The 21,801-nt window shown below is 45.7% G+C and overlaps 1 protein-coding gene across 2 annotated transcripts in view; it reads right to left on the bottom strand.

The window, feature by feature from the left end:
* Positions 1-18,467, bottom strand: part of KLF7 (Kruppel like factor 7) — an 84,018-nt gene extending 65,551 nt beyond the window's left edge. For both annotated transcript variants that reach the window (XM_045853241.1, XM_045853251.1), the window contains exon 1: positions 17,928-18,467. In XM_045853241.1, coding sequence (XP_045709197.1) covers positions 17,928-18,029 — 102 coding nt within the window. In that variant the 5' untranslated portion in view covers positions 18,030-18,467. The remainder of the gene's footprint in view (positions 1-17,927) is intronic.
* Between the last annotated feature and the right edge of the window lie 3,334 nt (positions 18,468-21,801).

Below are 21,801 nucleotides of genomic sequence, written 5' to 3'. Positions count from 1 at the left end.
CATCACCCTGACCCTCTAGGGCTTCACTGTGCCCGCGCCGCGGGGAGGGAGGGAGCACTGGCGCCAGGCAGCCCTGGGGGAACCCCTGCCCGGCTTTCGGGAACCTCTCACCCACAGGGGCATCAGCCAGCAAGTTGGCAGGGGGTGGGGGTGGGGTCCTCAGTGGGAGGCCAGAATGACATGGCACCACCCAGCTGGGTCTAAATCCACAGTTTATCAACAATAAATCTGATTTTTAACCTCTGTCTCTCTTATTCTTGTATGTATTTTCTCTAATGAGGTAGGGAAGGGAGAATGGGGCTAATTTACTGGCCCCACTAAAAGAACAGCCAAATTATTGAGCTTCTCAAGAAGTCTGAAATATTTTTCATGAACATATAAAACTTTTTTTTAGCAAACCATAATGAGGAAAGCATAAATACTCCATTTTTCCATCATTGGATTGTTCTTTTAAAAAAAATAAAAGTAATGAACATACGTAAAGATCCAAAACATTTAAATGGAACAAACAAGGTCTGAAAAGTTCAAATCTCCCTTCCCTCGTCCCAGCAATCTCCCGTCTCTCCTCAACTGTCAACAAGTGCTTACACATTCTTCTAACTTGAAATGTTATGTGGATCAGCGTATATAACAGATATTTTCATTCCTTACTTTTTCTCATTCAAACAAAAGACAATTGACTTCTCACTCTAACAGCTGAGAAGCCTGAGGTCCGCAGAGGCTGGTGCGAGGGAGGCCTGGATTCCTCCTCGCCCCCTCTCTCTCCCCTTCTGCCCCCCAGCGGCGCCGGGTAAGGGCTTCACCCGCCCTTCCAGAGGGTCCCTCTCGCCACACCCACCCCACCTCCACACAGCAAGAGCCTGGAAATGCGCTAAGTCCTCTGGTAGCTATATAAGAGGGCAACCCTGGATGAAGGATACAGGGGACTCTGTGTATTATTTTTGCAACTCACTATAAGTCTATAGTTATTTTAAAATAAAAAGTGATTTTAAAATGAAATAAGTTAGTGCCGGATGGGGGAGGCCATGGAGGAGGGACCCTGCAGTGAGAGGAGGAGGAGTCACGGATGAGGAAGGAGCTCCTGCTGAAGGCCAGCCAGCCCCAGCTCCGGCCTCTGCCACCTCCAAGGTGCCTGCTGGCTGGGGCTGTAGTAGCATCTGCCAGTTCTTGAAATGGTTTAGGACGGGTTAGATTTTCTTTAAAGAACAAAACAATGTTTTCCAGTAAAGCTATTTGTTATGGACTTGGAAATGTTACCGCTTGATTCCAAACATTTCATGGTGGTTGGCCTTTTTAATTGTTCAGTGGGTTTCTATCTTCTTTTTAAAAATCAAAACCGAACCTTCAAAGTACATAAATATTTAATTTTGCAAAGAAAGGTACGGCTCTCCAGATGCGGCGTCCGTCCAATTCATGATCTCAAGCATTTTATGGCCACACTTCCCTGCAAATCACACCTATGGCAAAAACCCAGCTGCATACTCAAGTGTTCTGTCACGTGCCTGACCCCAGAATCAAATTTCTCATGTAAGAGGTTGAGCCAAAGGTATGTCTCAACAAATCGCTGCAGAAGTGGGTCAAACAGCTGACACTGCTGTCCCTCTCCACCTCTACTTCCCCCTTGAAAGTCTGGAGCCGGAGCAAAGTGGAAACTGAGCCTTGGGGCTCCCCATGCCACCCCACCCAGGACGAGAGGGGGACCGAGTCTGTGCTCCGGTGCAGGCAGACACAGCAAGACAGGCCCGTGCCCCTCACACCGCACGGCCGGCTCCCCGGAGCCGTCCCAGATGCCAGCTCTCACTTCGAATGAACGCACAAAGGCAGAGCTACTCAACCCACAAAACAGAGGTGGGCTAAAACCCTGGTGGCCCTCTCAGAGACAGAGGTCCCGGCGTGCCCTCGTTTCTGTCAGCGCTCCAGGTAAGACAGGATGAGAGTGGCCCTTTGGACCTGAAACTCTGGGCTCCCAAATCCTTGTCCATGTGGCACCTGTCTCAGGCAGCATGGAGAGCTGAGCATCCTTAGTTGAAGAGTTCAGGGGGCCTGACCACCACCATCAGGGTGGTCCTCACGTCAGAAAGATCCATCTCCCTTTTACCAAGTTAGCTGTGACCAGGGCTGCCCTGGGATGGGGACAGGGCCCACGTCCCAGAGAGTGCCGCCTGTGTGGGCTTCCCTGGAAGTCAGGCTGACAGGTCCTGGTAAGTCTAGGACTTCCTTCTCCAGGTAAGTCCCCATCTTCTTGTCATCTAACACATGTGACAATCCATTATTAATGAGTCACTTTAGCCACAAAGACTTCCACTTCCAGACGCAAACCGTCCCAGAGTTCTCACTTCTACATAAAACCCAAACTTCCTTTACCCATGGGCACCGACACACATACACACGTACACAATCGTGTCAGCCGTGTGATAAAATATTTCATTTTAAAAAGTGTTATCTAAAAATAATGAAGCCAAATATATTATCTTTAACCAGAAGTTTTAAGAGACTTCATACTACAGACTAATTTTTACTTTCTCAACATTTATTAAAAAGCTAACACATGCACACATACAAAGAAAAATCAGAAAGTTTTATATCCCCACTTTTAGACAACCACTAGGAAAGTTTTTTCAAGTTCCATGAGTAAGGCACAAGTAACAGCTCCTTTTTAACAAATAAGGAGCTGCGGCATTTCTGTTCAGAAAACTGAATAGGAACCAAGAGGAAGAAGGCCAACAAGAAGTCCTGGTTTAAGGCTAGAAACAAAAGCCTCCCCCTCCACCACAGACCAGAAAACAGTAACATTGTGTGGCATGGTAACAGTTTACAAAGCACTTTCACAGCCATATATCATTTGATGAGAACAATGCTATTATTATAATCCCCACACTGCAAATGGGAAAATGCACTTTAGCAGTTTGCCCTGGTTTATACTTACTAAGTCAGGACTAAATTCCAGGTTTTCTCATTACAAACCACTTGAATCTTCTACCACGCCAGTGTCCCCCCAACTTCGTTTTCATCCCACCTTTATTCATTTTACCAAATCAATATTTCATCAGCACAGTCATCTCCCTATTGGTTTTATATTGCAATTGCCTCACTAAGGCACTGTCTATTAAGGCTGCACATTTTTTAAATACTTTTCCTGTAAATGTCCATCAATAACAGACAATCATAAAATAAAAACTACAAAACCAAAATAATAATAACTTTTAGATGATGTTTACCTGTCAAAACTTCTGGGTCTGAGACAGATCTGTTCCCTCTTCATCAGAAAATAAAAGAAAGAAAGAAAAAGAAGATGGAGAAGGAAGAGGCAGAGGAGAAGAAAAGGTTATTAAGCCTTGGGTGTTAAAGACATACTCCCACAAAGGTGGGTCTTTCTCCTTGAATTAATCGGAAGGTTTGAGGGGGGAAAAGACTGAAAAGGGAAAAATACTGCCTCCCACGGGGATTCTGATGTTATTTAACGCAGTGCTCATGAAGAATACAGCGGGGCATCCTTTGGGAAGCATCTCTGTGAGCCACGCTGCATCCTGCACTGTGTCAACATGCAAATGCGCTGAAAATATTGAAAAGCGGCCCCCAGTTCTTGAAGGCCAACACTGGCTTGGACTTAAATGCTGATCTCTAAAGCTCAGGCAGGTTATCTACAAATTAAGGAGGACTGCCATGAGACATCAAGTGGCCCTCAAATTCTAATATTGGTAAAATCCTAGTCTCTGGAAATAAGGAGCATTAAAAAAAAGAGCTCACAGATGTAAAAGTAGGAGAAAAAAGTAGGCAGGTGCATCTCAGGTGGGAAGACAAAAGCTTTGCACTCTGCTTCTCTTTCACAGGGAAAACTATGCAAATGCATTTTAAGTCCACATAGTATCTCTCCCTTTCTTTCTTTCTTTCCTTTTCCTCCCTTCTTTCCTATCTCCTTTGCTTCCTTCCCTCCCTCCTTTCTAGAAGTATTTTTAAGAAATATTTTAATAGTAGCTTGTTCATATAGTAAGATAAAGTTATTAATTTTAAAGATAATTTATATATATACACACACACAAGATAATGACCCTGGACCTTTACTTAACACTCAGAAGTATTTAAGAAGAAAAAAAGTAATTGCAGATTGGAGAAAACAAAAAGGAATACTCAACATCAAGTAATTCAAAGGAATGGCTTTTTTAACAGGAAAAGAATGACCCTGAAAAGCACCATCTGGTCGACCTAAATGATATCCTGAGTAATATAAGGTAGTCAATAAAAAAGAATAAAATTTTTTCAAACACCCCCTAATGTAGAACAGCATCCTGAAAGCATTAGAAAATGAAGGGCAAGTGTCTTGCTGGCAGTATTTGAGGGCCGAGGGTAGGAAAAAAGCAAATTACTTGAGCCTCAGGAAAGTACTTTATTATAATGCCCTGGAGTTCCTCACACAAAAAGCATCATTTCCTCAGTGAAACAAGTCATATAAAATCCAGCTCCACGAAAAAATAAGTAGTGAAAGCAGTTAATGGAATTCTATACAACATGCCCCAACGTCAGACTCAGAAACCTCAGCACTGGTTACAGGTTTTCCTTCCACAAAGAAGAGTTTTTCTCACCACTGACCAGTTGGGTCTCTGAGGGGGACAAAAGAAACCAAGACAATAGCAGTCACTTGTTAGTGAGGGCAGTCTGACCAAAACAACTTTTTGTTTGGTATTGTCCCATTTGTTCTCCCTTAGCCCAAGAAGAGACTGTATGCTCAGGAAACTTCGAGTCAGTTTCCAAGTTGGAAAATGTTGCAAATACCAACCAATAAGGAATAAACATGCTCTGGAGCAACTGCTCAGCCCAGGCGGGTAGGGGGGTAAACCAGATGGTCTTTTCCATCCCAGATTTCGATGATCTACAACAGAACCTGGACGACCAGGAGAAACTGAGCTGCAATTTGAAAGCTGCTTTATAAAATAAAGTCCCAAACAAAGACATTCAACAAGGCACAGAAATCTAAAAAGAACTGAACATGGAGTCTGGGCAAGAGTAGAAAGCAAGCCAGCTTGAGGCTGTGATGGAGAAACACAGGTTGTCCCCAAGTCACAGCATTGTGGGAAGGAAGGGGCCTTAGGGAGCTTCCAGTCTGAGGGTCAAAACCCAAACGCCTGCTCACCAGATCAGGGATCAGAAACGAAGCAAGGTGGAAACAGTGGGGACAAGGTTAACTGAAGAGTGCATGATCTGTCTAAAAGCGTTCAAGTTAAAAAGAAATTTGAAACGTGTATGCTGGCCAAATAAAACACCTCTTCAAGCCAGTTCAACCTAAGCGCTTCCTGTTTGTATCTCCAATCGTTTAACCGCTCCTACCTCTACCCTACAATACACACGTGAGGACCCTGAGGATCAGAGAAGTCGCATCTTTTGATGATAAGCACGAAAGAGTGGGTGCAAGCAGCACAGCGAAAGTGCTAGGGTTACATGACACACCGAGATGACGTTAAATGGAAAAAAAATTAAACAGCAGTAGGGAAAAATCCTCTGCATGCCTTTAGTTCAAATGTACTAAACTCACATGGTTTACTCTTTCAGAGAACAAACTGAACTATCATCTAGTTAAACACAAAGCTACTGAGAACTGGGAGAAGACACACGTAAGGAGAGGCTGTGCAAAAACCAACCAACAAGCAAACAATCTAAGTAGTCATAAAGTCAGATGCCAAGTTTTCAAAAACAATAGTTAAATCCGTAGTTAAACTTGTCCTAATGGCCCTGAGTAAGATTCAGCAAATGGAGCTCCTGATTCCCATTTTACAGACAGGAAAAGTGAGGTACCTAGAGCTATCACCGCTTGTTTTTAAAAATGTGTATTTTTTTTAAGTTACAAGTTGAGGGTTCCTTCTAGGTACTTGTCAATGAGCAAGGTGAAAAAAATCTTTCTATTTCTTGGTATTGGTTAATGCATATTTTTTTAATTGGATAAGTCTAAGACTTTTTTTTAAGTGAAATTTCAGGAAAAAAAAATCCAATTGTGATCAGTTAAGTGGTGTGAAATCTTCCCAGAAAACCCCTGAAGGGGAGAGTAGGTGGCGAACAACCTCCCTGGGGACAGCAGGGAGCCACCAGACCAAGAACTGGAAACATTCTGTCAGGGAACCCCTCCCGCCAGCCACCAGCCAGCGGGGCTCACCTCCCATGGTTTCTATGTATCTAAGAAAATACAAATACACACCTCCTAGGAAGGAGGGAGTGCAGCCTCACACAGGGCTGGCATCTCTGAAATAAATCTCTCCGTAGGTGCTGGGCTAACCCTTCACATGAGGAAATGATCTTTGAGTTTTATGGCAGCATATGCATGACGCTTCCCCTCCCCCATAAAATTCCCCACACGAACAACCACATCAAATTATTGCTTTTCAGAGGCCAATTCAAAAATGCCCTACTTTATCACGGGAAGAATATTCCTTGTGTGTGTGAGTGCTTCCATTATGTCTTATTTGAAGGGGGAAAATGAAATAAAAATCCTATCTGAGATATTTATAGATCTCATAAAACCTCCTTCACTCTCATAAGCTGCTGTAAGCTCAGTCATCAGGTAAGGCAGAAACGGCAGGTGTAGTAACCAGCACTGTACTGTGTTATTTGTGCCTAATTCCGGCTCCTGAAAAAAATAACAGCATACTGGAAAAACTTTAGAGAAGTAAGTCATGAGCAAAACTGGAGGGAAAGAAAAGGGAATGAGTCGGCTATTTGCATGAACAGACCGAGCAAATTCCAAGGATGTCAAGACTAGTGCCAGTTTCTGGGGGTAATGGGTGTTGCTAGTCTTCCTCCAGTTCTCAGTACAAGTGGCTTCATGAGAGCCTCTCCTGTGAGTGCATGGAGGAATGCCATGTCCGATGCTCAGCACACTCCCCTGCCCAGCCGCCCATCATTCGCCTTCTCTTAGACACTCCAGGATCACAGGGATCTTAGAGGGGCAAGGGACAGTATTTAGAAAAAGAGCCCTGAGGGGAGGAAGAACAGCTGAAAACGGGGGAGGAAACAGCGCGTGCTGAGTAGATGCTCTGTTCCGGGCACAGGGCAGCAGAGCTAACACGCAGGCATTATTAACTCCGTTCCACCGGTGACGGACTGAGACTCAAAGATGTTATGTGGCTTTCTCAAGGTTCCAGATCTGCCTTATTGCAAAGCCTCCAAGTAATCTGACTACTAAAAACACTGTGGCTTTAAGGACATTTAGTATAGTTTAGTTTCTCTCCTAGATGAGAAATCCAAGGCCCAAGAAAAAGACCAGAGAGCTGTTCAAACCTCTACAGGTCCATTGGTTGCCAGGCCATGACCTTGGCCTTCTGCCTTGCTGCCTCCTACCTAACTAGGAGAGTGTACGTGGAAAAATTCTGAGTACTGAGCTGACTGCCTCGGTTTGCACCCTGGCTCAACCACTTCCAACTTGTGTGACTTCAGGCCACCCATTTAATACCTCTAACCTCAATGTCTCCATCTGGAAAATGGGGATAAACAGAACGTCTAACACATGGGCAGTCGTAAGGATTGAAGGAAATGTTCAATGTAAGTGCTCAAAAATATTATCTCTAGGGAGTATTTGATATACATATATTGAATATTATGAGGATGCTTATTATGAGAATAAGAAGATTAGCCAAGTGGAAAGAGGAAAGTGTGTTCCAACACTGGTTTTGCAAGTCATTTGCTTTGTAGCCACATTAAGACAACTTGCTAAATCGTCGTCTGCCCCGATTTTCTCACCTCTGAAAGGGAATTTCTGTGACCTGCCTGCTCCTTAGTCACAGAAGGAATGTGCCAATGATGGGATTGTGAGCGAAACACCCTGAGCTCCTGAGAACAAAAGTTCAATACAGATGGTTGTTAGACTTTCACAGCTAAACAAGAGAAGTCATCTCTCAGTCCATATCAAAGAAAGCAAGAACCTTAATAACCTCAATGGAGGGGGGCAAATGCACAGGTGAGGGCCGAACAAACCCCTGGGACACGGGAGTGAAGCAAGCTACTCAAAATGACATTGAACAGCACCCCAGGTAGCTAGCTCACGGGAGGCTCAGCCCCGCATCGGGGCCTGCTCACAGAAGTCATCCTTCACCGTCATGGGCAGGAACTGTGCTCTGTTAACAGGGTCTGACCGTGACCAAATGAACCAGCCACAAAAGCTCAAAAGGAGGAATCTATTTCCACTCCTTTGTACGCCGAGCGAATTTGCTGCCTTTCCAAAAATAAGAGCCGACACTATGACCACGCCATTGGATTCCTGCTCACTGGGCTCTGGAAGGTGAGGGTGAGCGTGGGGTCAGGAGCAGGAGCAGGCAGGCACTCCCTTCCAGAGCAATTGCTGCCCGGCTAATTGCCGTTTTCACAGCTGGACTGAGCTTTCCAAAAGGCATCCTTGCACCCTAAGCTCTGAGCTCCTCTCAGGATGTTCTTTCTTGCCAACCGTACCCCTATCAAAGGCAGTTTATAGATGAAAGGATGTAACTACAGTACATACATTTTGGCAAACATCACAGTTTGAAATAGAGGCATTTCTAAGGCTTCTTTGTGAAGATCACCACATGCCCACGGTCATTACCACAAGCGCTAAGCCTTCTATGGACGGGGAGGTAGCCTCCTTCACTGAATGTCCTCAGCAGCAATTCTTCCCGTTTATTTTTGTTCCTCTTACTAGAAGCATGGGTCCTTTGAAACTCCACATAAATAGAGTCCACTTCCAAACAGTGAGGTCAATAACAAATATGGAGAGCTACTACTTAATGCCTATCTGGCATCGACCAACACATGTTCATGCACGCACCCACCCTTTGAAAACCACAGTGCAGGCTGAGGTAAGTGGAAAATCATGGCCGAGGGCTTTCCGAGAATGAATTACTTGAAGCACAGCATGGCTGGCGTTTAAGGCCCAACAACACAAAGTTACCAGAAACGGAATTTGACCAGGTGAAGCAAACCTCTGGTGGGTCATAGGAAACGTGAGCCAAACGGGACTGCGTTAGACACTTCGGGGGAGGGAAAGCAAAGCAAAAAGGATGGAATAAAGCCTGGGCAGGTGCTGGTAATCAATGAGCTGGAGGAACGACATCCACCAGCACTGGCCTGCTTCGTTATGAACCCCTGTCACACTCAGGTTCGAGTTACACAAGAAATGAACTATTTCCATAAGTGGAGTAGGCACCTACAACTCTGACATACATACATATATATGTGTATACATGTATATGTATATGTATATGTATATACATATATACACACACACACTATTAAACCTGTGAGCCCTGGTGGCATACTGGAATCACCTACAAGCTTTAAAAAACACTGACTGCTATCCATTCTACCCAAATGGATACTCATTTAACTGGCCTGGGGTGCACCCACGGTTGAAAAACCATTGTTACAGACAGGCAAAGCTTAAGTCAAGTCAAATGACAATCCTTAAATATCCACGGAATGCCCAGCACAAGGCTCTCTAAAGACTTGCGGGGTTCTGTACCAAAAGTTTATCATCAAAATTATACCTAAGGCATCAAGTCTGCTCTAAATCACACAACCCAACTGGAAAAACAAGACAACAGGGGAAAAAAAAGAAAATAAAAAGGAAACCTGTACTACAAGACAAAACTGAAAAGCATCACAAGGAAATACAAAGTTCTACACAAGAATGTAGTAACAGCAGCGATTATTATTGGCCAAGGAAGGGGCGGAGGAAGGGACGGGGGAGTTTCCTGGAAGATGTGGCAACCCTGTTAACTGATGGGTAGGATTTGGACAAAGAGCATCAGAGGGGAAGAGGGAGGAGGAAGGAAAAGGCTGACAGAAATGACACAAATAAAGACAGAAGCAGGAAAAGCAGAGTCATCCATTTGGATGGCTTTTGCTACACACAAAAGGACGAGTGTGTACACTATTCTCTAAACCCAGTCTTGGAACCTCTTGACTCGTACAAGTCTGGCCTCATCCTCTGTGTTGCAGGGCACCTCTGACCACTCGAAGCCCTGGTCGTGGAAGTAGAAAGTCAGTCCCGGGGAGGTGACAGGGCCTGCCTTCAGACAATGGCAGAGGAGCAGCACGTGGACAAGCTTGAGATTTGGGAGGAGCCAAATCAATAGGATTTTTCTACTGATTCGATTCCAGGGAAAGGGAGGGGCCGAAGCCAACCGAAGCCTCAAACCTAGATTACAGGAAGAACACCCCTATCAGTACGAGAAATCGGAAAGCCAGGACGGGCAGGAAAAGGTGGAGGAGGAAAACTCTGCAGCGTGATCGCCGGACGAGCCGCGAGGCCTGCTGTGCGGTCCGTCCCACCTCCCAGTTCAGGTGTGTGGGCCTGGAACTCAGGGGCGTGTCTGGAGTTGGAGAAGTAGAGTACAGCTTTGAGGAAATCGAGTAGCCTCCATTTGGGATGGGAATTTCCATTTCAGAGATCTTAGTGGTGAAACAGATTTGTGAAACAACCTCCAACAAAGAATTTTCACCAACACAACCACCAGAGACTGGGTGGAGAGGGCCACACTTCACTGGGCAAAGAAGAGTAGAGCAACCCTGCATTTGCTTTCCAAAAAGGACTTTTTAAAAACCTCACAGAAGCTGACTTTCTTCCCAACTGCTTATCACAACATTGTTTTCTGTTTAAATTTGTAAAACATTACAACCTCACTGTCCATCCAATCCTCTCAATAAATTTAAAAACACTTCAAAAAAGAGTTTCCTGAATCTGCCCATGAGCGTCATTACAGGTCCGTGGAGGCCTGTTGTTGGAGAGGCATCGGAGACAAAGCCATTTCACATCCAACGCTTTCTACACAAAATCCCAGTTCTATCATCTACCCAACTCCCCTCCAAGTTCTCTCAATGCCCCCCCTTAACTCCCCCTCCATTTGATATTATTTAAGTGACAGCATATTTTTTTTAAAGATCACATTTATTTATTTTTAGAGAGAGGGGAAGGGAGGGGGAAAAGAGAGAAAGAGAAACATCAATGTGTAGTTGCCTCTTGAGTGCCCTCTATTGGGGACCTGGCTCACAACGCAGGCATATGCCCTGACTGGGAATCGAACCAGCGACCCTTTGGTTTGAAGGCCGGCACTCAATCCACTGAGCCATGCCAGCTAGAGCTAAGTGACAGTACATGCTTTTATAAGACTCAAGTTGTAACTGAGGGCTTTTGTGGTTTTGTCTTCAAGGCAGTGTACATTTTCCAGGTTACCACACATTATTAAAAGTGGAAAAGGGATTAAGTTGCATATATAAGCCTTCTCCCACACATTCATTTAGGACTCAGACAATTCCAAAATTCCATGTACTAGTACTGTCCAAAGTCAGAGAGATTTTCTTGCCTCCTTTAAGAAGAAAGAGAGACAGAGGGAGGAGAAATGGCTCAAAGTATATTCAGAACAAGGTGATGAAAAGCAAGTGGACTGATTTGGGCGTCCAGAAGAGCCATCAGTGATAACAGCAGAGTGAACCTGGAGGACGAATATCTCACCTGGCTTTAACAATGACTTGCGGCAACCCTCGTGTTTTGCAGTTGAGGAAACCAAGACCCTTTTAGGATATGAAATTCTAAGTCTATGGCCCTAACTATGGCACAAGGCCCGGGGCCTGACTTTCAATATGACCCTCAGGAAATGTCAATAAACCCATATTCAGAAATAGATATTGCATATGGCTCTACATTAATTATTTTAATTACCTCCAGTCATTTCCGAGTGACACAGACATGGATGCTGTTTCCTGGCCATTATGGACAGATGTGTATTCACACTGTATACTCATTTGTCCTAAAAGGGCCACCAGTCCGCCTGCCTGTGCCATTAGCTAAAAGCGCAACAGAACTTAGTAAAATTCAAGCAGGTTTTGTAAACACGGTTACAACAAGGTGGGTAAATATAGACAGGCACAATTAAGTGTTGAAAAACTCAGAGAACTTAAAATTCCTCTTTTTTTGGCAATTGTATTCTAACTTTGTATTGCTTAGTTTTTAACATGTTTACTCTCCTCTACTGAATTGTCAAGCTCACCCAAGGCAGAATCTGGACCCACTTTGCATCACTCATACAGTATTTGCACGTAACTAGAATCAAGAAATGAGGTATTTTCTGTGAAATATTTTTCACACCACAATTTAATATACACAAAGAAAATCCCACAAGGTGTGACTAGGTGCATCCACCAGCTCAATCAGGAATGGCTTCACCAGGCAATCAGAAGTCACTCACATCTCAAGCAGGCTGCTCCTGGGCCCACACTCCAAGGCCACCGCTGCTCCCCTGGAACACGCACACCTCACACACGTGGCGGACAGGGCAGCGGGGAGCTGCCCCAATGGAGACTGCAACAGACACAGTATACTCAGCAGGACCGAGTTCTCAGGGTCCCACCAGAATATCGAGTGAGGAAGACAAAAGAGACTCAAAGCAATACAAATAGTTCTCCAACTCAGCCGCAGAAAATAAAGGCAAAGTAGGGAGAGGAGCAAGAAGGGGTGGTCAATCTTAGGTAAAAGCATGTCCTATTAACAGCAATGCTTTGTTTATTTCAGGGACTCTGACACTAAATTGAATCAAGATGTTTTCTCATGCAGACGTTCTAAGATAACACACGAGGTAACTGGGCAGACGAATGTTTCTTAACTTGTCAGTATTACCTGTGACATTAATGATTAGATACTGTCACTTGTTCAGGGAGTTTAACAGCAGCAATGGTCGTAGAGTTTCTTAATCACTGCACTTGGTAAGACTCGGCAATTTGGGTTAAAATGTTTCCACCTGTTTACGCAAAGCAAGCCTTCGACTGATTTGGGAAAGCAAAGGGATTTACTGCAGAGACAAAATCTCCACCCCTCGCCCTTCGGGTGCCAGGCAGGTTCAGTTGGGGAGCTGTCCTAAAGTTTCAGCAAATCCCAATTCCTGCGCACATGCTTACTGACAGAACTGAGTGAACCAGAATCACAGAGGCGGTTTCTGCATTTGCCCATCCTGGGGTCCAGCAAAGGCGGTAAAAGCCCCTGACACGCTACCACAGACTGCAAAGATAGGGGCCTCTCCTACCGCGTGTGGGCAGCTGCCCTACCAAAATGAGCCAGTCGGGACTGGCCGGAGCAAACTGCATTCTTCTTTCCCCAACAGGCGCAGCATGATTAAAGAAGATTGCAATGCCTTCTGGTACTGAAAATGTAAAATGTGGGAATTCTCTGAAAGGAGAAGGATCTGAAGATTTATAAAAGAATGGCTACTAAAAGCCCCATTAGGACCCTCTCTAAACTCTTCCCATTTAAGTGGAGAGGCAAACAGCCCCCACTGGCATTTATATTTAGAACGGGCTGGGAGGGAGCACGAGCCCACATCTGAAGGCTGCAGGTCTCTGGCATGCCCATATATAAATCATTTCAGGGTGAGCCTGTCACAGTGCATCTTCTGCTCTGCCCTTTAAATGGATTGGACCCCAACATCACATTCTCCTCAGGGTAAGAAGTGGGGGTGGGAGTTTCATGGAGAACAAAGAAGTCACCACTTCCTTTATATCCCCCCACCCACTAAAGACAGACGTAGTAAAAAAAATCTGCATCGTAACATTTAAAATGCCAAACTGCAAACAGGTAGACTGAATGGTGTCTGAGAACACCTACACCTACACAAAGATGTATCTATTAAAAAGAGCATGGACATGAATCCTAACGAAAGGCTAAGTAGGTGATTGATCGCATTCACACGTGCTTTCATCTGTAAAGCTACACTTTATGTAGGGATTGCATCCTTATACAGGAAAATCTGGCTAACAGGGACAGTTCTCATTTTTTTTATCTACCAAGACACTGTTTCAAAAAAAAAAAAATAGACTTATGGTAACTGAAGAGCACACAAATCACATTTGAAAAAAAAAAAAGAAGAAGCACCAGCTATTTTATCCTTTCAGTGTGGTTAGCAAGGCTCCTTTGTGTCTACAAATTTCCCTGGGTGGTGCTGTTGCCAAGAAATTCTAATTCATGACAAGGGTTTCTGCAAATTGGGGAAAGAGGCAAACCTGCGGATGCAGGGACCCTCCAGTTTGCTTTGTCTTTCTGGCTGAGACAGCACCTGGCTGCCCAGGCAGTGTGCGGAGGCAAGATCGCTGTACAGAAGGAGAGGCAAAGTAGCTCCCAGATCCAGCGCCATCCCCTGTACCATGAGGCTGTTCTTGGAAGGCAACCATTTTTGTAGGTTGTCCCCTAGAGATGCCTCATTCCGAAGGCCTGTAAAAGTGTTTCAGGGTGCCTGAAACCAAGATGAAATTGCAGTGTTATGGGGACGTTTGAGTTCTCACAGTAGCCAAATATGCCATTAGTTTAAAACAATGGGGAAATGGGGGAGGAGGGAGGAATGTTCTATGATTTATTTATTTGTTTCCAGTAGCAGTGGAAAATTTTCTCTGAGCAAGAAGGAGGCCTGAAACTGACCCCATCTGCCAATTATGAATCAGCATTAACAACAAGCATAATTCTGTAAGAGTTTTCAAGTAAATACACCATGCCACAAAATGGCATGGAGCAGAGCAAAATACAAACGAGACTGAGAACCTCATCATTTGACCTACACTTACAACACAAGCAGGCGGGGTGTAAAGAATATACCCAAATTCTAAGTCTTTGTAGCTGCCCGAAGAAAAACAACTGAGTATATTTTATCAAATCCTTTTTATTTTTAAAGTCAGCAGCGGGTCCAGAGAAATCATGGTTTCTATTGGCAACAAAACTCATCAATGGCTCTCCCCTTATCCATCCCCAAGTGGTACCCTATGAGCTACTCCAGTTTCTGTCCTCCCTTTGACGTTTTCCTACTTTTGCTCAGAGAGCTCTTGGAAAATTGTCCTGCAAGTTTCCAAAGAGGTTAAGGCTGGTAGCCTTAAGACTTGCACATCAGTTGAATTCTGTAAAATAACAGGCCACATAAGCACAGTGTAATTTACAGCTATATGACAGGCAGAGAGGATGATACTTGGGCTGAGCACTTAAGCATGCAGTCAGAGCCCAGGAACAGAGAGCAGTTAATGTTGGATGTCCATCTGGATTTTAAAATTATACCAGTAATGATTTTCAGAGTTGGAGCTGTATGTGGATAAGGCATCATTGCCTGGAAACTCAATGTCAGACTGTGACCCTGTGACAGAAGGGCCATCATACGGTCACTTGACTATCAAGCAGGACAGTTATCCCAGACCATATGTTTAAAATAAAATCCCCAAATTGTTCATCCGCAATTGTCAAATGCACAGAGGTTCCTGGGTTTATCATCCAAGCCACTCTTTCTGTACAAACAAAATTAAATCAGATTACTGGAATCTCTGTATTTTGCTCATCTCCTCGAGGCCAGGTACACTGTTCACTTTCCAAAGAACATCTAATAATTGCTCCTTATTTGACCTCTAAAATCTCATTACTCCAGAGCATGAAGAAACTTCCTCCTGCCTCGGGTTCTTTGTGGCAACCTTCTTGAGCCTTTTGAGTAAAGGAGTCTCAAAATTTCACCATCTGATGGTTGATTTGGAACCAACAGTTGCATATAACCACCCCCCCTCCTTACACTCAGAAAGGGGAAGGGGGGCAGGGGAGAGGGAGGAAGGAAGAGAGGTTGGAGGTTTTGTCATCAGTATGAACTTAAGAGTCAGTCACCTTAACATACGGCAGTTGTGACTATAGAGTCCGCAGCAGAAAGCTCCTCTGAGTGGTGTTATTTAGGAGCGCTTCCCCACAAGCCATGTTTCAGTATGGACTGTGTGTATGCCTCTGACACAGCTTGGCGAAGGGTTCTAAGATGATGGTCGTTGGCAGTTGGAGAGGGTTAAGGCAAGACATGGGGGTGGGAGGGAGCTGAAAATTCCTTTGCCGGCTGATAGAAACTATGAAAGAGGTTCCTTGAAAGGGGTGGACGGAGTGGGGAGGGAGGAGAGGGGTTAACGAAAAGCTGAGAAGGCTTCTGAGGAAACAATAGATCTAATACATCCCCTAATTATCCAACCAATGATGTTACTTTGCAGATCTAGATTTTCTCCTGCGTGGTCCAAACTGATGTTAAAAAAGCAGGTTTCTCTGGAGAGGCCTTCCCCCAAAGCAGGCTTTACTACTGCGAAAACTTGAACCAAAACAAAGTTGTGTGATTCATCAGGAGGGAACGTTGTAACAAATAAAGCCAACTTTCTTCCCTCCAACACTGCTTAACAGTTAGTCACAAACAAGAGCTGCCTTAGGCATGCTGACTAAATCAACAGATTCCCTTCCTAACCTGTCTAGACAGTTGTTAATACCCAACCATTTGACACCAGTGAGCTGACAGTGTGAAATGACAGCTATTTCAGAAAATGAAACTCGGGTATTTTGGTTCAATTAGCATGTGAAATAAAAGGAGGAAGAAGATGTAGTGAGACCCTTCATAAAATAATCTTGTTAAGGATAGGGAAAGGTTGTATTGAAGTAATGCCTTCTGCTAAAAACGAACTGTGTGTGCATTCAGAGAGACAAAGTCAAGGATACCTGCCAGCATCCTTGGGCAGGAATGCACGCGTGGACACACAGACAACCGATGCCAATACCTGGAGGACAACTGGCAGCCTCCAATCAAGGGACAGTGGCAACTAGCAACAATGGTACAGAGGATCAGCTTTGCCACTCGGCTAGTTGTACCGAAAGCCAAACCTCACTCACTAAAGCAGCAACTGTTACATCCCAGCCTCAAGCTGGCAAATCCCACTTCGGATCCTGGCAGAGGAAAATCAGCCGTTCATTAGCCATAACAAGCTCCTGTCACGGAGCAGGGAAGTTACAAGAGCAACCACACACCATGCCTCTATAGCCCTCCCTCCCCAAGGGCAACTGGATTTCTCTAAGATAGACTGTGCAAGTTCACACTTCCAAAGTGTAAATCCAGACCGTTTTCTTGGACTTTCTTTGGTAAGCACTGTAGAATTTTCAAAGAATACCTACACCACCCCCTCAACCTCCCACACACCATCTTTCCTGCAGAATCCTCAGCAGCTCCTAATTCTTGCTGAGAAAACCACAGTTTCTGCAGCAGACCTCTAGCACTTTTCACTGACCAGCACTTTATTCCACTTCACGAAGCCCAGGGAACTTGTCACCAGCCCCACTTTGCCCTCACTGGGACGCCTAGCCAACTTGGCACTGGTGCCCTTCAGCATCCTAAGGAGTTTCTTAACTAGTCCTCTAGGACAAAGTCAGAGGCATGGAAGCACACCGTGTCCCTTGCCGGAGGTTTTGCTGTCTAACTGGAAAGGGACCCCAAACAAATAAGAGAGAGAAAGAGAGAAACAAGGACACACATAGAGGGTGTTTTCTTTCTGGAGGCATTGCACTGGGGAAAACTACAACGCACGGTCAGCGTTACATCTTCCCGTCCTCCTTCTGACAGCCTTGGGTACCTTTTGTCACTGGGCTTCTCTCGCTGCTGCCCACCTTCTGATCTCAAAATCAAGTTCCTATTCTTTACTGACACTAACCACCACCACCCCCCCCCCCGAACTGACGATTGTCAGTACCAGTTGAAAGAGATGAGCCTGATTCAAGGTATCAGGTAGGTGAGCTCGTGAGCGGCATCCTGTCAGCCACCCCTCGTAAAACCCCAAACCACCTTCCCTCTCCACTCCTCCGAACCCCAGAAGTTAGGCAGGTCTCTGCTGGGGGACAGTGAGCCCGACAACGTGGGCGCAAGGATGTATGTATGTTGGTGACTGAAACGCAGGCAGCTCGACCGGCTGCTCGGCTCGGCACTCTACGGGGTTAGGGGGTGGGTGGAGAGGTAAAGCGCAGATGACTGTCTCCGAAAACATTTTAAACAACAAACAGCCAAAAAGAGGGGGAAAAATAAAACAAAAAAATTCAAACCCAAAGCCCACACCAACGCAGCCCCTGCGTCTCCGCCGCCACCACACGATTTACACAAGTAATTTAAATCATTCACCTGCTGCCAGGTCTCCTCCAGGGATGGCAAAGCTGAGAAGTAGCCGGTGTCGTGGACAAGTTGTAGCTCCTGGAATATACTATAACTAGCCAACACGTCCATGCTGCTGCTGCCGGGCAAAACGGGAGGAGAAACCCTCCCCCGAACTCAGTTGGGTCTGTTTGTTTGTCAGTCTGTCTGGCTCACCCCCCAAGAAGGCAGACATCCAGTGGCCCTTTTGTTTTGTTTTGTTTCAGTCAACTAAAAAGGAAAAAAAAATCAATGCAGGAGAGAGGGCGAGAGAAGGTGAGAGAGAAAAGAGTGGGGTGGATGGAGAGAGGCATCCAGCGTGTACAGTGCAGACGGCTGCCAGGAAAAGGGGACTTCTCCACGGGAGTAACAATTGCCTTCCAGGGCTCTAATCACTCCAGCTCGTGGATCAGGAAGGGGGATGCAAACTCACTGACACGAAGCTGCCATCTATTTCTGCAGCGCTGTTCGCTCCTAATGCAATCTTTGCTCTTTATTTTGGGAGGTTGCATTTTTTTTTCTCGCGATCGCTTCTCTCCCCACCCCCCCTTCCCTTCCCTCCCCACCCCCACCCCATCCTTGCTAGTTTGTAGTCTCTCCCCCCTCTCCTCCTTTTCTCCTCCTCCTGCTCTTCCCCCTCCCCAAACTCCCTCCCACCGCCCAGCTCTCCGCGCAGCCGTGGGATCTCGGAGGAGGGCGTCCATTAGGCCGCGTGTGACCATGTAAGGTAAACAGGAGGCTCATGAAGTCACTGAGGACCAATGGGTAGCGCAAAACGGGGTCCGAGGCGGGGCTTGTCCCTGACGGCGAGCGCGGATTGGTGCACTGAGGATCTCCCTGCTGCCATACAAGGCGGTGCGAGGCGAGCTATTTTTAGAGGGCTATATAAGGGGGCTGAGCCGGCTGCTTGGCGGTCTGGGAGCGCGAGCGCAAGGCACGGGGAGGGTCGGGGAGACACTCGCGCCGGTAGCCCGGACGCCTGGGCGGCCAGACTCGGGCCGACCACCGGCCTCCGATCCTTGCCTTGGTGCCTGCGCCCCTCGAAGGGGATGGGGTCGCGTGTCGCCTTTACGGCCCGAACGCGGCCGGTCTGGAGGTGCAAGTCCAGAATACGGGGTTAGGACGCCTCCTGCAGGAGGAGCAGGGCAGTAGACCCGCGGAGAAGCTGTCGGCGGGGAGGGAATGACACTTGCCACTCCGCCTGGGTCCTAGGCATCGGGGCTTAAAGAACCTCAAGGGAGAGGCCGTGCAAGGGAGATCCTCACTTACTAAAAAGTAAACTGAAAAGAGAAAAAGCCCCTTTACAAATTCCCCCACTGGCTGCCGGGACACAGCACACCAGCGCCTGGAGGGGAAGCGCTACACAATGGCACAGAACAAAGGGGAGCAGACGGGAGAGCGGCCCGGTCCGTCCCCCGCGCGCGCCGCGCGCGGCCCCGCCCCGCGAGCGCTCGGGTTCGCGCGGCCACGGCCACTCGCCCTCCCTTTCCTTCTGACCCCCAGTGGGGGGCCAGGCGGGGAGTCCGGCTCCCAGTTAGAATTGATGGAGGGGGCATTTCGCTCGAGTGTGTTAAAAAGAATGGAGGGACTGTGAGTAGTAGACATGGGGCGCAGGCGAGAGGCGTCAGCTTTCTAGGGGGATTAAACGTTAGCCCGGCTGCCCCCGTGGCTTCGGGAGAGGTTTCTATCTGGAAGTGGCACCGTATTGTATAGTGAAGCTGGCATGTAGAAATGTATAGGGATCCTTCAATCTCAGGTGAAAACCCTGAAGAGCGCTCGTTGTTAGGGTTGACCAGTTCTTTTCTTGACCTTAAATGGTTAGTGTAGTTCAAGCTTCTCCCACATGGACTGTGAGCTGAACTTCCACTTTTGGAATGATTGCTGAATTCGTTATTTATCCAGTTACTTAATTCTACTCCTAGTGGAAAAGACACGTCCACCTTAGTGGCTCATCGCAGTTTTCCCTTCTGACTATGTGGGATTCCGTATCATAATGTTTGAAAGATTGTGCTTTCTAGAACGAACAGATTTGAAATTAAATATTTGCTAGGAGAAATTAACCAGGAATTACTGGGATTGAGGAGAGTATAGTTTGTTTACTTTCTGATATCTGGAATTCTGTTGATCAGATCTACAGCATCCATTGTATAATTGGTGTATTTATTGTAGTAATGCATGGTATGCGCGAGGGTGTTCGTACGTTTAGTATTACGCATACAAACGTAGTACTAGGTGACAAATGATAGAAAAAGATTAAAAGTCATACATGATTAAGATGATACCGTGATAGCACATGAGTGTGTTAGCACCAGTGTGAGAGAGCCCCTGTGCCTCTCTGGAAGACAGGGTAGGCCTTTCCCAGACATAGAAAACCAGTTAGAGCCATCACATCCTGATTAAAGCATTAACTTGATCCTTGTGGTCATTGATGCTGCTGCAACTAATCGCTGTGTGACTTGAAGCAACTTACAGGCTCAGGCCCTCTGCTTACCCATCTCCGACATAGGAACAGTGGTATCTAACTTGCCTAGTTGTTAATGAAGAGTCAAAATAACGTTTGTAACTCATCTAGTACATAGTTCTAGTGCTCTTAGGTGAGTACCAAATGTTAGCCATTGTTATCCCCTGGCTTTAGTTAAGTAAATGAAATAATATCTGAAGGAGTGGGACCCATAGGGGTATATACCAGAGTCTCGGAGAAGGAGGGGAAGTAGAAGGCCCTTGCCAATCTATAACAAGGTCTCCCCTCCTCGCCCTGCCCACCATGCTGTTCCTTTTGTGGGGGGGGATGGGGAGGAGGCCATTGAGAAGCACTGGGGAGGAAGCCAGGTTCATGGGGAAGTAACGGGGGAAGGAGAGGAACTCAGATATAGGAAATTCCAGGGGCAAAAGACCAAAGCCTATAACTTGATGTTTAAGCATCAAATGAACTAAATTTTGTTTTTTGAGTTACACTATTGCCATTTTTTAACAAAGCATGACATACTTGTTAACTTGTGAATTTGAAGATTTTACAAATAATAATATTTATTAAGTACTTTCAATGTGCTGGGCTGTGTGGGCACGTGAACATTTTCTAGGTAATGTCTCACTTCAGTCTCGCAACAACCCTGGGGTAGGTATTTTCGTTATCTCCAACTTTATGGATGAAGATGCCCTAGCTTAGAAACATTATGTTGATCAATCAAGGTCACACAACTAAGAAGCAGTTGAGCCTGGGTTCAAATCCAGAAGCATATGACTTTCAAGACTGTGTTCTACATGGGACTCTCTGTGCGGTAAAAGGCAGTTTCTTGCTTTTAAGTCAAGATTTGTTTATAAAATTTGCTTGCGTGTGGAGAAGGGGGGCTTCCATTGAGGTTTTTTCCCATGTAAATATCAGTCATCTAACTTACAGAAGAAGTCAACCAAAATTTCGCAGTGTAAATCCTGAAAACCTCATTGTGACATTTTTCAAAACTTTACAGAATATTTTAGAATTCATTCCAAGAGATTTACACAACAAGGCACTCTTAAAGGTATATTTTCAATATTAGTCATAGTTAGCTACTTTTAGGTGCACATTGTAAAACACATGCAAAGATTCTGAATGTACAAATTAATCAGCAAATGAAGATCACAAGGGAATTTTGGCAGTCAAACAAACCAAAAATAAACAGCACTGCTCTAACTACTGCATATTGAATGGCTTCTCTGTACATGGCATTGTACGCATGTTTGCATCTGACCTTCACCACGGTCTTGTGAGGGAGCTATTATTGCTCCTTGTTCGCAAATGAAGCTACCAAAGTTCAGAGAGGGCACACAATTTGCTCATTAACATATATGTCTGTTAAATGGCAGGAGCAGATTCAAATGTAAGTCT

Source organism: Phyllostomus hastatus, unplaced genomic scaffold, assembly GCF_019186645.2.
Source record: "Phyllostomus hastatus isolate PE091 unplaced genomic scaffold, TTU_PhHast_1.1 phas_contig_137, whole genome shotgun sequence".
NCBI classification, from domain to species: domain Eukaryota; kingdom Metazoa; phylum Chordata; class Mammalia; order Chiroptera; family Phyllostomidae; genus Phyllostomus; species Phyllostomus hastatus.
This window is presented reverse-complemented; position numbering and strand designations above follow the sequence as displayed.